Source organism: Nerophis lumbriciformis, linkage group LG04 (genome assembly GCF_033978685.3).
Source record: "Nerophis lumbriciformis linkage group LG04, RoL_Nlum_v2.1, whole genome shotgun sequence".
In the NCBI taxonomy this organism is placed as follows: domain Eukaryota; kingdom Metazoa; phylum Chordata; class Actinopteri; order Syngnathiformes; family Syngnathidae; genus Nerophis; species Nerophis lumbriciformis.
In genome coordinates, this window is record NC_084551.2 from 68,557,752 (window position 1) to 68,575,775 (window position 18,024).

General features: G+C 42.7%; 1 protein-coding gene across 1 annotated transcript in view; it reads left to right on the forward strand.

Annotated features, from left to right (window-relative positions):
• Positions 1-18,024, forward strand: part of grik3 (glutamate ionotropic receptor kainate type subunit 3) — a 319,970-nt gene that overhangs the window by 230,358 nt on the left and 71,588 nt on the right. The window contains exon 8 of the mRNA XM_061958806.2: positions 7,900-8,007. Coding sequence (XP_061814790.1) covers positions 7,900-8,007 — 108 coding nt within the window. The remainder of the gene's footprint in view (positions 1-7,899; positions 8,008-18,024) is intronic.

The following is an 18,024-nucleotide window of genomic DNA, read 5'->3' on the forward strand; positions in this document are numbered from 1 at the left end:
TGACGCGTTTCCATTGGGATATTCAGGTGACTCAATAATAATAATAATAATAATAATAGATTTTAATTGTAAAAAGCACCTTACATTGAGTAAACAACGTCAAAGTGCTACAGTGTATTAAAAAAAATAAAAATATAATACAAAATAAATAAAAATAAAAAGTAGAACAGCCAAATAGATAAAGCTAGTATGCATATATGTAAAAAAAAAAGTTTTTTTAAGCCTTTTTAAAAGCATCCACAGTCTGTGGTGCCCTCAGGTGGTCAGGGAGAGCGTTTCACAGACTGGGATGGGCGAAGCAGAAAGCCCGGTCTCCCATTGTTCGTAGCTCGTAACTCAAGTAGGGACGGTTATCAAAACTACCTGAAAAACACAAACAACGACATCGACTATTAAGCACAAACTAATTTTTTCGGGGATAGTGTTGTCTCGAGACCAATATTTTGGTACCTGCACCAAAATTAATCCTGATATTTTTCGGAATAAAGGAGACCACAAAATTATGGCATTATTGGCTTTATTTTAACAAAAAGTCTTAGGGTTGATTAAACATATGTTTATTATTGCAATTTAGTCCTTAAATAAAATAGTGAACATACTAGACAACTTGTTTTTTAGTTGTAAGTAAAAAAACAAAGGCCCCTAATTAGTCTGCTGACGTATGCAGTAACATATTGTGTCATTTCTCATTCTATTATTTTGTCAACATTATGAGGGACAAGCTGTAAAAATGGATTACCGTATTTTTCGGACTATAAGTCACAGTTTTTTTCATAGTTTGGCCAGGCTCCAGTGCGATTTATATATGTTTTTTTCCTAATTTATTATGCATTTTCGGCCGGTGCGACTTATACTCCGGTGCGACTTATACTCCGAAAAATACGGTATTAATCCACTTGTTCATTTACTGTTAATATCTGCTTATTTTCCGTTTCAACATGTTCTATCTACACTTCTGTTAAAATATAATAATCACTTATTCTTCTGTTGTTCGATACTTTACATTAGTTTTGGATGATACCACAAATGTAGGTATCGATCCGATACCAAGTAGTTACAGGATCATACATTGGTCATAATTGAAGTTCTCTTGCCAGGAACAGATTAATTGTGCACAAGTATGGAGGAAATTGACCAAGCAGATTTCGAACAACAACAAGTTTTAATTGTGATGAGACGAGACCTTTCTGGAATACGGTGCCAGAGCAGACTTATTTCACAGGGAGGAAAAGACACTACCTCTCCCTCCTACTTTCTTCTCAGCTCCTTGCTGATATTATTGTGGGTGGATTTTACTTTTTAAACATTTATTATTGTAGAAACACAGTATTTAGGGTTAGGATTTTTGTGATTTCTGATGGTGTCTGAGGGCACCATAGTGGCTTGTGTGTGTGTGTGTGTGTGCATGTTGACAGAGGAGCACATACAGCACAGTTCAGCTTGTTAATGACTTATTGATAGGTTTGTTGGATATACAGTACTGTATAGCACTTTGTATTGTGTTTAAAGTGTACAAACCTTCACTAAAATATGGACTTTTGTTGAGGTTAGAACTCATTAGTATGACAATCCTCCTGGTAGGGGTGTATCCCTTTATGGAGGATGCCTGTGTGTGACTTTGTTTAACGTGGGGAGAGACTGGTGCACAGACAGTCACCAAAAGATCCTTGACTGGGTACCCTTTTCTGCTGCAGCCTTCTTCTGCCATCGCAGCCGTTGTGGTTGTTCTTAAATCTACCGTCTTCCGCCTGCTCCGCCGTTGAGGTCTTCACCGTATCCCTGGCTAGGGGGCAGTCATTCTTGCTTGATGTACAGCTTAAGTTGTTCAACAGTCCGGGGGTCTCCGTTGTGCTATTTTAGGCTTCATAATGCGCCACACATTTTCAATGGGAGACAGGTCTGGACTACAGGCAGGCCAGTCTAGTACACGCACTCTTTTACTATGAAGCCACGTTGATGTAACACGTGGCTTGGCATTGTCTTGCTGAAATAAGCAGGGGCGTCCATGGTAACGTTGCTTGGATGGCAACATATGTTGCTCCAAAACCTGTATGTAGCTTTCAGCATTAATGGCGCCTTCACAGATGTGTAAGTTACCCATGTCTTGGCCACTAATACACCCCCATACCATCACACATGCTGCCTTTTACACTTTGCGCCTAGAACAATCCGGATGTTTTTTTTCCTCTTTGGTCACGATGTCCACAGTTTCCAAAAACAATTTGAAATGTGGACTCATCAGACCACAGAACACTTTTCCACTTTGTATCAGTCCATCTTAGATGAGCTCAGGCCCAGCGAAGTCGACGGCGTTTCTGGGTGTTGTTGATAAACGGTTTTCGCCTTGCATAGGAGAGTTTTAACTTGCACTTACAGATGTAGCGACCAACTGTAGTTACTGACAGTGGGTCTCTGAAGTGTTCCTGAGCCCATGTGGTGATATCCTTTACACACTGATGTCACTTGTTGATGCAGTACAGCCTGAGGGATGGAAGGTCACGGGCTTAGCTGCTTACGTGCAGTGATTTCTCCACATTCTCTGAACCTTTTGATGATATTAAGGAGCGTAGATGGTGAAATCCCTAAATTCCTTGCAATAGCTGCTTGAGAAAGGTTTTTCTTAAACTGTTCAACAATTTGCTCACGCATTTGTTGACAAAGTGGTGACCCTCGCCCCATCCTTGTTTGTGAATGACTGAGCATTTCATGGAATCTACTTTTATACCCAATCATGGCACCCACCTGTTCCCAATTAGCCTGCTCACCTGTGGGATGTTCCAAATAAGTGTTTGATGAGCATTCCTCAACTTTATCAGTATTTATTGCCACCTTTCACAACTTCTTTGTCACGTGTTGCTGCCATCAAATTCTAAAGTTAATGATTATTTGCAAAAAAAATAAATATTTTTGAACATCAAATATGTTGTCTTTGTAGCATATTCAACTGAATATGGGTTGAAAATGATTTGAAAATCGTTGTATTCCGTTTATATTTACATCTAACACAATTTCCCAACTCATATGGAAACGGGGTTTGTAAGTGCGCCTTACAGTGAGAAATATAGGGTATTTTAACTATTAGCATATTTTACTGCATCGGTATCATAATTCCGGCTGTTGAAATTCTGGAAATCCGTCTGAAGTCCTCCAGTCCTTAGCATCTTACATCTCCCTATGCAGTCCAGTCACATGACTGAGGTTTGAACCTAAGGTCACACTATAATATCAGGCTTGGCTCTCTCCCATCTGAGGAGCGTGATGTAACGCCTCGAAACAGGCCAGAAATAAGACATTTGGTTTAGTAAATGAGGAGTCAGAATCGCTCAACTGCCCTCTTTCCCTCAGAAGTTAGTATCCATCAGAGAAGATGATCTCCTATATTTCTATGCTCCCGTTGTGAAGTCCAGATGAGGTGTCAGCCTCTCCATTACTCCTCCAAACTACAGAAAAGCAAAAGGTAAAAGCGAGGCCATTTTCTCCGAAGAAAGAGTAGCCGCCCTCGGCGATGCACTCAAGACCCGTCTTAGAGGTGTTTTTTGCACAATCCTGATTGTATTTACGCTGCGCCGCACAAATACGCGGCGTGGAGGTGACAAGTCGATCGGGTGTCATCAGGCTTTTGTCTCCTCTCTCGTCTCGCCTTCTCGGCCAAGCAGTCGGAGCTTGATCGATGTGGAGAGACAGCATTGTGAGCCGTCACGGCGGATGAAAAGCTTGTTGTTGTTTGCACCTTAAGATCATGGAGGCTCAATAATCAGTGGGGGGTGTTGTTACTGTGAGAAACCTCAACCAAAACCTTGTCCGCAGCCTAGTAGGGTTTTGTTTTCAGAGTACGGAAATACGCAAAAATTACACCACTTACGATATTTCCAAGAATGTTTGTGGGCTAAGTACTGTATTCTTCCGACTACATGGTGCACTTAAAGGGGAACATTATCACAATTTCAGAAGGGTTGAAACCATTAAAAATCAGTTCCTAGTGGCTTATTATATTTTTCGATATATATATATATATATATATATATATATATAAGAAATACTTGACTTTCAGTGAATTCTAGCTATATATATATTTATCTTATTATATATATATATATATATATATATATATATATATATATATATATATATATATATATATATATATATATATATATATATATATATATATATATATATATATAAAAGAAATACTTGAATTTCAGTGTTCATTTATTTACACATATACACACACATAACACTCATCTACTCATTGTTGAGTTAAGGGTTGAATTTTCCATCCTTGTTCTATTCTCTGTCACTATTTTTCTAACCATGCTGAACACCCTTTCGCAGGTACCCAGAAAGGTTTCGAGTACCACCAAAAAAACTGAATCTCTGAAGACAGTATAAAAATCTGTGTTAAAGGTGTACAAATACTGTTTGTATAATAAGCATGTTATTGTTTACAAATGAGGGTTAAGAGTTCAGTACTAAACAAAAAAGAAAAAAGAATGTGGCTTAAGTACAGTTTTTTAATTGAGCTTCTGCATTTCTAAAAGGGGAGGAATGTAATAGAGTGATCTATGTTTGTCTGTTGCCATCTCCTGGTGAATGTTGGCTATAGCGTACTGGGGTTAATTTTTGGTTGGCCAACGATTTATGTGGTGTTGCGCACCTGACGTCAAGTGTGTGAGTCTGTTCTGAAGTCTACAGTAAAGAGACGTACTTCATCACCTCGCCTGGTTATTGCCTCCAACTCAATATATTACAACAACATTGCTGTTTACGGCAGACGAACTGCTTTACGGTAGAATAAAAAGTGACTGCTGTTGTTGTGTGTTGTTACCGCACTGGGAGGACGTTAATGAAACTGCCTAACAATAAACCCACATAAGAAACCAAGAACTCGCCCTCGATCATTCTACAGTTATAACGTGTTTGGGCAGGCACGCTGTTTATATTGTGGGAAAGCGGACGTGAATACAGGCTGTTGACACGTCACTCAGGTCCGCATGGAGCTGGAGGGGGCGTGGCTTCCAATTTCGGGAGATTTTCGGGAGAAAATTTGTCCCGGGAGGTTTTTGGGAGAGGCGCTGAATTTCGGGAGTCTCCCGGAAAATCCGTGAGGGTTGGCAAGTATGATGTAGAGGCAATGTTAACAGGAAGGTAACCACTGTTTGATGCAACTAAATAAAACCAAAATTAAATAAAAGTACTCAGCCTTTGACATCTGGCAGTAATGAAGAGGAATCCGGGGAGTCTTTTGGAGATGAATTCCAATGATTAAATTGGCTTGTTTATGTACTTTTGTTTTGATCCTGTTGCAGGATGTTAGTCAACAACCTGTATTAGAAATCCTTCCTCGTTTGTCTACAGAACACCCTCCAGTCTGTCCTTCCCATGGCATTGCAAAACCTCCCCTTTTCCAAAACACTGAGGAGTTTTACTGTCCTCTAACAGGAAGCCGTCGTAACAGCCTCTGGTGATCAAGACGAAAGCCAATGAAATATTATTACATTGTTGTCCTTACAACGCCGTGCGTCCGAGGACAACACGGCGGCGTCGGGGTTGTAAAACAAACACTGATTTACGCTGGGACATCAGACATGTTCAGAAGGTCATTTTCAGATTGGGATGTGACCGAAGCGTTGGCGTGTTTGGAACATGACGCTGAGGTCTGTGGAGGAAAGGAGAGAGAGAGGCCTTGTCTGGTTGGACTAAATCTGTTTTTACAGGAAATTGAAAAAATCTGATACTAAACTAAAGTCAACAGAAATGAAAAATGCTAAGCTCTGTGGGTAATAATATAATAAACTAGATGAGACAATTCCTGAAGGAATTGCGTGTGAACGCTCCAATGCTGAAGTTGAACTGAAAAACTGACAGAATGTAGTATGAATGTAAGAATAGTTTGAATGTTGGAATTGTTTCAATGTTGAAGAGTTTGAATTTCCAGGAAAACCGGAATTTGGTTTGGAACTTAGGAAAGTGTTAGTTTGAACGTCTAGGATGAGTGGAATGTATTGATGTTGGAATAGTATGAATTGGTTGAAAAATGTAGGAATTTTGCAACTTGGAAAAATGTCCCATTCATTTCGATGGGAGCTTCCTGGAAATTTGGGAATTTGGGGAAAAGCGTGATTTTTTGAAAATGGTTAGAAGCATAAATGTCCTGAATGAGCTGAATTGGTTGGTGTTGGAATTGTTTAAATCGGGCAAGAAATGTTGAAGTAATAATGTTTTTTTTAATTGAAAAATGGTATTACGGATTTTCGGTGAAAACCTGGAAACTTTCAAGTTCTTAAACCAATTATTTTTTTGTTCCTGACCAAGAGGAACGGTTGAAATGGGTTGAACAATGTGAAAGGAGTCATCAAACTAAAAAGGTTGAGATAAGGTTAGGAAAAAAAATAGGAATTCCTGGAAATGTTTTTGAACGTGGAAAAAGTTGTTTGAGTTTTCAGAATGAGTGGTATGTGTTGATGTTGGAATGGTTTGAATAGGTTGAAAAATGTGGGAATTGTGCAACAGGGAAAAATGTCCCATTCATTTCAATGGGAACTTCCTGGAAATTTGGGGAAAAGGGGGAACTTTTTGAAAATGATTAGAAGCATACATTTCCTGAATGAGCTGAATTGGTTGGTGTTGGAATTGTTTAAATCGGGCAAGAAATGTTGAAGTAATAAGGTTTTTTTAATTGAAAAATGGTATTACGGATTTTCAGGGAAAACCTGGAAACTTTCAAGTTCTTAAACCAACAATTGTTTTTTCCTGACTAAGAGGAATGTTTTGACAGTGGAACAAATTAAATGGGTTGAAAAATGTGAAAGGAGTCATCGCACTAAAAAGATTGGAATAATGTTAGGAAAAAAAATTGGAATTCCTGGAAATTTTTTTGAACGTGGAAAAAGTTGTTTGAGTTTTCAGAATGAGTGGAATGTGTTGATGTTGGAATGGTTTGAATATGTTGAAAAATGTGGGAATTGTGCAACTGGGAAAATTGCCCCATAGGAAAAAAAATTGGAATTCCTGGAAATTTTTTTGAACGTGGAAAAAGTTGTTTGTTTGTTGTTTGTCCCTGGGACCCCAATTGAAACGAGAAGTGTGGGATACTTCTCTTCTTGCCTTATTTGTATTTGATTTAATTAAATGTTTGGGAAGCATTTTATTAAACAAAACCAGTTTTCTTTTAAGTAATATAGTAATTGATCAGAGCTGTTGATTGATTGATTGATTGATTGATTGATTGAAACGTTTATTAGTAGATTGCACAGTACAGTACATATTCCGTACAATCGACCACTAAATGGTAACACCCCAATAAGTTCTTCAACTTGTTTAAGTCCACGTAAATCAATTCATGGTAATATCTTAACTATATCTTATCTTTATCTATTGTATGCAGGAATGTAGTTAATCATAGAACTTGCAGCCAATGTTATTTAAAAAAAGCATTGATTTTGAATGGAGATTAAATTCTAAAATGTTACGACGTGGGGAGAACCTGAGGGTTCCCTGGTTCGATCCCCAGCTTCTACCAACCTAGTCAGGTCCGTTGTGTCCTTGGCAAGACACTTCACCCTTGCTCCTGATGGGTCGTGGTTAGGGCCTTGCCATCAGTGTGTGAATGGGTGAATGTGGAAGTAGTGTCAAAGCTCTTTGAGTACCTTGAAGGTAGAAAAGCACTAAACAAGTATGACCCGTTTACCTTTTACTCCCAGGAATCAAATTAAATCAACTTATGTGGCGCCCAAATATTCACAGTCCTCGTGTTCAGCCTACAGTATGTTGTATTAAAAGTCTTGTGTCACTTTCATCTCTGTTAGCTGGTTTACTAAGACAATCTGTTTACATTACTGAAGTATATTTTCATTGAGTATGGATATAAATGTGTACATGATGTGTACTATTTTCCAGTCCCACTGGGAAGGACTGACTGGGAGGCTGTCCTTCAACAAGACAACTGGTCTGCGTACCGACTTCGACCTGGACATCATCAGCCTGAAGGAGGATGGACTAGAAAAGGTAACGGTTTAGTCCATTTCCTGTTTGACCCTAAAGTATCGGCACGTGTTTGCACAATTAAACACTTCTAAAAGGGAACAGGAAGGAGCAGAGCTAATATATTCCTGTTCTTTCACTACCTGTGTTTGACATGTTAACAATGTACCGTTTTCTTATAGTTGTGTTAACAGATGGTTTGTAGAATAAAACAGACAAAGACATTTCATGAACAAATACAGACCTAAAATTTTTAGGTATCGTATTTTTCGGATTATAAGGCGCACACAGTAGTATAAAGTTCTTACTTATATCCAGTGTTGGGACTAACGCGTTACAAAGTAACGCGTTACTGTAACGCCGTTACTATCGGCGGTAACTAGTAATCTAACGCGTTATTTTTTATATTCAGTAACTCCGTTACCGTTACTACATGATGCGTTACTGCGTTATTTTGCGTTATTTTTTATGTAGTATCGGCTAGAAACTGAGAAGATCTGAGTGTCGCTGCTGAAGAGGCGACGAAAAAGAGGCGCGCCGCGCGCTGTTTGTGTGTACGTGTGTGTGTGTGAGTGTGTGTGTGGGGGAGGGGGCGTGTCTGTGTCTACTATCAAGACGTCATGGCGAACCCCGAAGCCGAGTTTCTTAAAATGGAGATATTTTCAGTACGTTTCTTTTATCGACCACAAAGAAAAGAACATTTTAGCTGAATGTAAGTTTCAAATATGCTGAAACAGCGACAAAAACAACATGCTTCGACGAAGCTAGTAAAGAGACACACTCACCTCCACCTCCAACAGCGGCTGGATTTTAACGAGGCACTTCACACGGGAAGGTACACACACTCTGTCAATTCTCTTATATACTCTTTCATTTTAAACTTTTAGAGTGTTTGATTATCACATCACTCTAAATGTTTAGACTATAAAGTTCACAAACCTAAAGAGGGATACTAGTGGGCCAGGCTAATATTTCCTTTTCTCTAAACTAAGTGGGGAAATGTGTAGAGTGTTCTGGGCTTCAGACATGATTTTATTTCAGAATTCCTTGAGAAAACGCCTGGTTAGGCTTTATGTATGTAGTGTGTGCCTTTCTTGTTTTACAGCTATGTTGTTATTATGCTGTTTGTTACTTATGTATGTTAAGTTGCAGCTATTTAAAATAGTTTTGTCAATTTGTTCTGGTCTGAAACAAATTGGCCCTTTAAAACATATCTTTGTCTTTGTGTGTTGTATGTAGAGCACATTGCTTAGCAGAGTTCAGTGATGCAAATGCATGTCAAGTTGAACAACAGATTGTATTATTCTCCAGTGCAATAACAGTACTAAAATGAAGGCTAAAAGGGCATTAAATGGGGCCTTAAAAAAATTAAAAAATATATATATAAGTAACTAAATAGTTACTTTTCACAGTAACGCATTACTTTTTGGTTTAAGTAACTGAGTTAGTAACTGAGTTACTTTTGAAATAAAGTAACTAGTAACTGTAACTAGTTACTGGTTTTCAGTAACTAACCCAACACTGCTTATATCCGTCAGTAAACTCGCCATGAAAGCGCTAAAACATACCAGTGTAGTGAGTTTACATTATTCACCCAAGAAACTTTAGTTATTACAGAGTTCCGGTCGGTTCTCAACAGGAAAACGATGGTTTGTACAGTCCAGGTAGAGAACGAGACTCTGTCCCAGGTGGAGGGGTTTAAGTATCTCGGGGTCTTGTTCACGAGTGAGGGGAAGATCCATCCATCCATGTTCTACCGCTTGTCTTTTTTGGGATCGCGGGGGGTGCTGGAGCCTATCTCAGCTGCATTCGGGGGGAAACGGGGTACACCCTGGACAAGTCGCCACATCATCGCAGGGCTGAGGGAAAGATGGAGAAGGAAATCAGCCGGAGAATCGGCGCAACTGGGGCAGTATTGCAGACTCTCTGCCGCACTGTTGTGACGAAACGAGAGCTAAGCCTGAAGGCAAAGCTCTCGGTCTACCGACCTATCTACATTCCTACTCTCACCTATGGTCATGAAGTGTGGGTCGTGACCGAAAGAATAAGATCGCGGATACAAGCGGCCGAAATGAGTTTCCTCAGAAGGGTGGCTGGCATCTCTTTTAGAGATAGGGTGAGAAGTTCAGTCACCCGAGAGAGACTCGGAGTAGAGCCGCTGCTCCTTTGTTTGGAAGAGAGCCAGTTTAGGTGGTTCGGGCATCTCTTGCGGATGCCTCCCTAGGTAGGTCCTCATTGCATGTCCCACTGGGAGGAGAACCTGGGGCAGGCCACGGACCAGATGCGGGGGATTAAATCTTCTCTCTGCCCTGGGGACGCATCGGGATCCCCCAGGAAGAAGTTGCTAATGTTGCTCTGGAGAGGGAAGTCTGGGGGTCTCTGCTGGAGCTGTTGTCCTCGCGACCCAATTCCGGATAAGCGACAAGCGGCCGAAATGAGTTTCTTCAGAAGGGTGGCTGGCATCTCCCTTAGAGATAGGGTGAGAAGTTCAGTCGCCCGAGAGAGACTCGGAGTAGAGCCGCTGCTCCTCTGCTTGGAAAAGAGCCAGTTTAGGTGGTTCGGGCATCTCGTGCGGATGCCTCCCTAGGTAGGTCCTCATTGCATGTCCCACTGGGAGGAGAGCCTGGGGCAGGCCAAGGACCAGATGCGGGGGATTAAATCTTCTCTCTTACCTGGGGACGCATCGGGATCCCCCAGGAAGAAGTTGCTAATGTTGCTCTGGAGAGGGAAGTCTGGGGGTCTCTGCTGGAGCTGTTGTCCTCGCGACCCAATTCCGGATAAGCGACAAGCGGCCGAAATGAGTTTCTTCAGAAGGGTGGCTGGCATCTCCCTTAGAGATAGGGTGAGAAGTTCAGTCGCCCGAGAGAGTCTCGGAGTAGAGCCGCTGCTCCTCTGCTTGGAAAAGAGCCAGTTTAGGTGGTTCGGGCATCTCGTGCGGATGCCTCCCTAGGGAGGTCCTCGTTGCATGTCCCACTGGGAGGAGAACCTGGGGTAGGCCAAGGACCAGATGCGGGGGATTAAATCTTCTCTCTGGCCTGGGAACGCTTCGGCATCCCCCAGGAAAAAGTTGCTAATGTTGTTTTGGAGAGGGAAGTCTGGGGGTCTCTGCAGGAGCTGTTGTCCTCGCGACCCAATTCCGGATAAGCGACAAGCGGCCGAAATGAGTTTCTTCAGAAGGGTGGCTGGCATCTCCCTTAGAGATAGGGTGAGAAGTTCAGTCGCCCGAGAGAGACTCGGAGTAGAGCCGCTGCTCCTCTGCTTGGAAAAGAGCCAGTTTAGGTGGTTCGGGCATCTCGTGCGGATGCCTCCCTAGGGAGGTCCTCGTTGCATGTCCCACTGGGAGGAGACCCTGGGGCAGGCCAAGGACCAGATGCGGGGGATTAAAAGGAAGAAGTTGCTAATGTTGCTCTGGAGAGGGAAGTCTGGGGGTCTCTGCTGGAGCTGTTGTCCTCGCGACCCAATTCCGGATAAGCGGTTGAAGATGGATGGATTGATGGAAGTAAGACCGTCGACAAAGCGGCGCATCCTGAAACGACTGTCAGAAAGCTTGACGATGATTTGTAAAACATCATCCATGCAATATTTTGACCAAAAGAACCACCATCACATGTTATGTAGACCACAAGGAAGTGTTTTGCATTTAGAAAAAAATTAAATAATCTGACCTCTTGCGCCTTATAGTCCGTATGAAAATAGACCTGAATAGACCCGCTCATCGGCAGTGTGCCCTATAATCCGATGCGTCTTATCGTCCGGAAAATACGGTAGATTTTCTTCTTTAATGCCTGTGCATGTTGTTGCCAAATATATTTCATATGCTGTAAACCTAGTTCATAGTTGTTAGTTTCCTTTAATGCCAAACAAACACATACCAATCGTTGGTTAGAAGGCGATCGCCGAATTCGTCCTCGCTTTCTCCCGTGTCGCTGGCTGTCGTGTCGTTTTCGTCTGTATCGACCAATACACCCTCGGTGATTGAGTTTTTACTTGCCCTGATGTGGGATCTGAGCCCAGGATGTCGTTGTGGCTTGTGCAGCCCTTTGAGACACTCGTGACTAAGGGCTATACCAATTGGTTGACCTGTAGCTGGCGATGGACCTATTGGCCTCACCTCTGATTCATTAGAAAATCAGCGATGTTGTGAAGCCACAACATTTTAAATGCAATGAAGATATGAGAATAAAGTTGTACTATCACATAAATGGTAAGGTATGTTCCGTAGGTGTGCAATCGCTGACGCAATAATTGATCTCCCTAACAAGGAACTCAATTGACGGTTCCTACAACAGCGAGTGGATCATAAAGCAGATTGGATTGCAGTAGGCTGTTAATCGCCGCCTCTTCTTAATGATAATTCGAGGTGAAGCCCAAAATGCAGATTGGTGGTAATGGGCCGTGTAAACAGGAAACAAAAAGAAAAGAAAGGTTGAAGGAAGACGTAAAAAGGTTAGTAATGTATATCGTTTTTTATCGTAGGAGAAGGCAAAGCACCCTCTGGACTATAACAGCCTCTCACTACCAGAGGGCTTTCATACATTATGAATACATCAAATAGGGATAAGTCCCATTATGACTTCCTCAAGTACTCCCTAAAGGCTCAAGACGATAGAATGGCGAAGGCTTTTCATCTCGTAGCCCTTCCGTTGAAGGCTTGAGGAAAAAAAGAAAGAAAAGAAAAAACGTCCGCTTTGAAGCCATTCTCCTGCCGCTCGCCGGCATCTCGCGTGCTGCGGTTTAAACCGAAAAAAGGCCGTGCAATTATTTGACGGCGCATTAGCATCTCCTCATTGTGTCGGATCTTGTACATCCGTGGAATCGGCTTTAGCCCGTTCGAATGTGGACTTTTCCCCCGCCCAACTAATCCTTCCTAATTGAATATTAGCTTCAGCTGGTGCGGGAATTCATATCGGGTTCTTAGAGCGACTATTCACTTTTCACTCCAGACCAGATTTCTAGTTTCATTTTTGTTTTGCAAATCAATTTTGTGCTATATGGCAGCACGGTGGAACAGGGATTAGTGCATGTGCCTCACAATACGAAGGTCCTGAGTCGTCCTGAGTTCAATCCCGGGCTCTGGATTTTTCTGTGTGGAGTTTGCATGTTCTCCCCGTGACTGCGTGGGTTCCCTCTAGGTACTCCGGCTTCCTCCCACCTCCAAAGACATGCACCTGGGGATAGGTTGATTGGCAACACTAAATTAGCCCTAGTGTTAAAGTTAAAAAGTTAAAGTACCAATGATTGTCACACACACCCACTAGGTGTGGCGAAATTATTCTCCGCATTTTGTCATAACGGGGGGGGGTGGGGGGTTCGCAGCTTACTGCAAGGTTTGTTCTCCCAGAATGCAAACAGACTATTCCGGACAGGACTTGAAGGTAGGAACATATTTAATTAAAGCTGCAAACAGCGATGGACGGGACCGACTTTGACGGCACATAAAATCCAAACCGGAGCAGTAATTAAAACTCTTTGGTCAACTTTTAATCAGAAGGGTTCAATCGCTCTCCTGTGCTAGTTTGAAGCCGACACGGCAAACGCGCTCAGAGGAGATAATGTTTGAAAAAAGGTGACCGGTGTTTACAAAACTTTTGTTTTGAAAGGGGAATTGCAAACTTCCTGTTGATTTTTGCTGAAGGATGTCAAAGTATGAAATCTAGGTCTAAGTCAGACCTAGATTTCATTGACAACCCTGGGGGTTGTCAATGAACGTAATGTAGGTCTAAGTGAGACCGACATAGAGCAGTTGTGTCTGTGTTTTCTTTCTAGTGGGCGCTAGAGCGTAATTTTGAGTTTTGGGGTTGGGTTTTTTATTAGATCGCAATTGTTGCCAGTCCTGATGTGTGTGTCCAGTTTGGTGAGTTTGGAAGCATGTTTAGGGGGTCAAATTACAGCTCAAAGAGGCAAAAGTGACTGTTTTTACTAAACTTTTGTTTTGAAGGGAGAATTGCCAATTTCCTGTTTACTTTTGCTGAAGGATGTCAAAGTATTAAATCTAGGTCTAAATCAAACGTACATAGAGGTTTTAGTTTCATGTCGCCGCTGCTCCTCCACATCGAGAGGAGCCAGATGAGGTGGTTCGGGCATCTGGTCAGGATGCCACCCGAACGCCTCCCTAGGGAGGTGTTCAGGGCACGTCCGACCGGTAGGAGGCCGCGGGGAAGACCCAGGACACGTTGGGAAGACTATGTCTCCCGGCTGGCCTGGGAACGCCTCGGGGTCCCACAGGAAGAGCTGGACGAAGTGGCTGGGGAGAGGGAAGTCTGGGCTTCCCTGCTTAGGCTGCTGCCCCCGCGACCCGACCTCGGATAAGTGGAAGAAGATGAATGGATGGATGTCTTTACGACATTCCTACCGGAAGTTACAAGCAGTTTTGTCTGTGTTTTCTTCCTAGGGGGTGCTAGAGTGCAATTTTGAGTTTTGGGGTTGGTTTTTTTTTTTATTAGATCGCAATTTTTGCCAGTCCTGGTGTGTGTGTCCAGTTTGGTGAGTTTTGAAGCATGTTAAAGGGGTCAAATTACAGCTCAGGTGCAAAAGTGACTGTTTTTACTAAACTTTTGTTTTGAAGGGGGAATTGCCAACTTCCTGTTGATTTTTGCTGAAGAATGTCAAAGTATGAAATCTAGGTCTAAATTAGACTTACATAGAGGTTTTTAGGTTCATGTCTCTACGACATTCCCACCGGAAGTTACAAGCAGTTTTGTATGTGTTTTTTCCTAGGAGGCGCTAGAGCGCAATTTTGAGTTTTGGGGTTTGTTTTTTTTATTAAATGGCAATTTTTGCCAGTCCTGATGTGTGTGTCAAATATGGTGAGTTTTGAAGCATGTTAAGGGGGGTCATAATAATAATAATAATAAAACCTTACAATTACAATAGGGTCCTCTGTCCCAAAGGGACATTGCGGTCCCTAATAATCACTTAATCCTAAACATCAGAAAGGACAGGAACCAAAACAAAAGAAAAGTGTGCCGTTCGCACGAGAGGCTAAAGACCAAAAAAAAAACTTAACGCAGGAAACATAGACGCTAACACATAGCATGAACTATGGACATAGAACAAACAAGACTTACTGTGGCATGAAACAACTAACATGAACTATGGCATAGCACAACATGAAACTGTGGCATGAAACCAATAATGACGCCAGAACGACTGACCCAAAGGTGGGCTTAAATCATGTCTCTTGATTGGAAACAAGTGCATGTCCCGAACACCAGAGGCAGGTGAAAATTATAAGTCGCCATGGTAACTATAACAAACAAGGGTGCGCACAAAAACAGGAACAATGGAGTCTAAAACTAACAGAACATAACAAAAACATGATCCAGACATCGGATCATGACACCTTTGACCCATCACCCTTGATCACCCCCTGGGAGATAAGGTGACCACGCCCGGGAATCATTTTTGGTGATTTAACCCCCAATTCCAACCCTCGATGCTGAGTGCCAAGCAGGGAGGGAATGGGTCCCATTTTTATAGTCTTTGGTATGACTCGGCCAGGGTTTGAACTCACAACCTACCCATCTCAGGGCGGACACTCTAACCACTAGGCCACAGGGTAGGTGTGTGAATGTTGTCTGTCTATCTGTGTTGGCCCTGCGATGAGGTGGGGTGGCTGGCATCTCCCAAAGCTCATGACCATAGGTGAGGATGGGAACGTAGATCGACCGGTAAATTGAGAGCTTTGCCTTCCGGCTCAGCTCCTTCTTCACCACAACGGATCGATACAGCGTCCGCATTACTGAAGACGCCGCATCGATCTGCCTGTCGATCTCACCATCCACTCTTCCCTCACTCGTGAACAAGACTCCGAGGTACTTGAACTCCTCCACTTGGGGCAAGATCTCCTCCCCCAACCCGGATATGGCATTCCACCCTTTTCCGGGCGAGAACCATGGACTCTTTTTAATGTACTTTCCCTAAATATATGAAAGTATTCATCATATTCTCCATGTCAGATTAGGCTCCAGTGTTGCTGTTTTGATGTTAAAGCTTTTGTCCAATCAGAATTCAGTTAAATGGTTGCCAGCGCTGCATGAAATCTGCCAATCAGTCAATCATCAATCAAAGTTCATTTATATAGCCCTTGATCACAAGTGTCTCAAAGGGCTGCACAAGCCACAACGAGATCCTCGGCGGCTCAGATCCCACATCAGGGCAAGAAAAAACTCAATCACAGAGGATGTGTTGGTCGATCAGCAGGCATTAAAGAAGAAAATCTACCGTAGTTTCCGTATGCAGCTGAGATAGGCTCCGGCACCCCCCGCAACCCCAAAGGGACAAGCGGTAGGAAATGGATGGATGGATGGAAGTTTGCGCTATATGTAATTTGCTACAATTAGAAATCATTTCAGAAACCGTAAAATGACATTACGTACTAAATATTACAATGTCCACTGCAGAGGACGCTGGTTCTATATATTTTATTCCTCACAACAATGAGACAACCAGCAGCAAGCTAACACTTAGCTTTGGGCATCCTGCCAGATTAAGCAGCGGTCTGTTTCCGCACTTTTTGTGCCACGCCAAACGAGGAAGGACCCCGGTGAATATTAAAAGCCAAGCGTTTGTAGCGAAACAGGCAGCTGGAAAAGTGGGGGATGAGGCTTGCAAGTGCAGATTGTTAGCGACAGCAGCGGGACTGTTTGGGCTAATGCTATTCAGGGCTTCTCACACATCTGTGTCTATAACTTCTGGTCTTACAAAAGTCTTACAAAAGTCTTAAATGTGACTTGTTAAAACCTGCAGAGACCCTGTTCAATGAATAACTTTTATCATATTGAAAAGGCAAGTGGAAATGCCATAAATCTAATGCAGCTGGCAATCTTTGCACAGGGTTTGGTTGTTTTGTCAAAGCGTCTTTCTGCTGTCAAATATTGAGTCAATTGACTTGAGAGAGAGAGAGACCTGTGCTGGATGCACTGACGCAGCATTGGTGTTACCATGCAGATAGCAGTGGTGGGGCCAGTTAGGCCTTTTTCTGCTGGCCTAACATAAATCATGATCATAAATTGATAACAGTTCATCCATCCATCCAATGTTCCCTCTAAAGTGCGCGCCTGTGCAATTGCGCACTGCTCAAGCGTCCTCTGCGCACGGCAAATCTATGCCACGCACAAAATCAAATAAAAGAAATAAGCGCATAACAATTTCCGACACGACAGAGAAAACCGTTTTCGTCATCATTGTTCAAATATTGTAAGGCCTGTCGAGACGCTTTGAGGACATGAATTCCATCCATCAAAACTCTTTATTGTCGGCCATAAACACATCACCAAAACATTAGTAAAAAAAATGATATCTAGCAAAACTGGTCATTTTCTGCGGTCCAAACCAGACCAAAAGCAACTTTGTTATATCAACAGCAGCCGCTCGCTCTTTCTCACTTGCGCCAACACATATGGCACTTAGCCAGTGATGCGTTTACAGCCACACAAAAAGTCGGACAACTCCAACACCACACATAAAGTGTCATTCCAGGTCGTTACACTATGATTTACCAATCAAATGTGTGCTTATTCTAGTGTCATTTATTAGGAATCTTAATTTATAAATATTAATCATGGAATGCTGCTAGTATATTAGATAAATACTAATAAAAATATATGTTTTACAAACAGGAAGTTGCAGGAATGTACACATGATCCCCTGCTTACATCTCATTGTGCAACATGTGAATGTTTTAATGGGAACTAGATGCAATGTCTGAAAGGGGTACAAACTATTTCCAAAGCAGGACCTCCACCCGGACAAACAATACAAGTACACAGTTCAGCTTATCCGAGGTCAGGTCGCGGGGGCAGCAGCCTAAGCAGGGAAGCTCAGACTTCCCTCTCCCCAGCCACTTCGTCCAGCTCCTCCCGGGGGATCCCGAGGCGTTCCCAGGCCAGCCGGGAGACATAGTCTACCCAACGTGTCCTGGGTCTTCCCCGTGGCCTCCTACCGGTCGAACGTGCCCTAAACCCCTCCCGAAGGGAGGCGTTCGGGTGGCATCCTGACCAGATGCCCGAACCACCTCATCTGGCTCCTCTCGATGCGGAG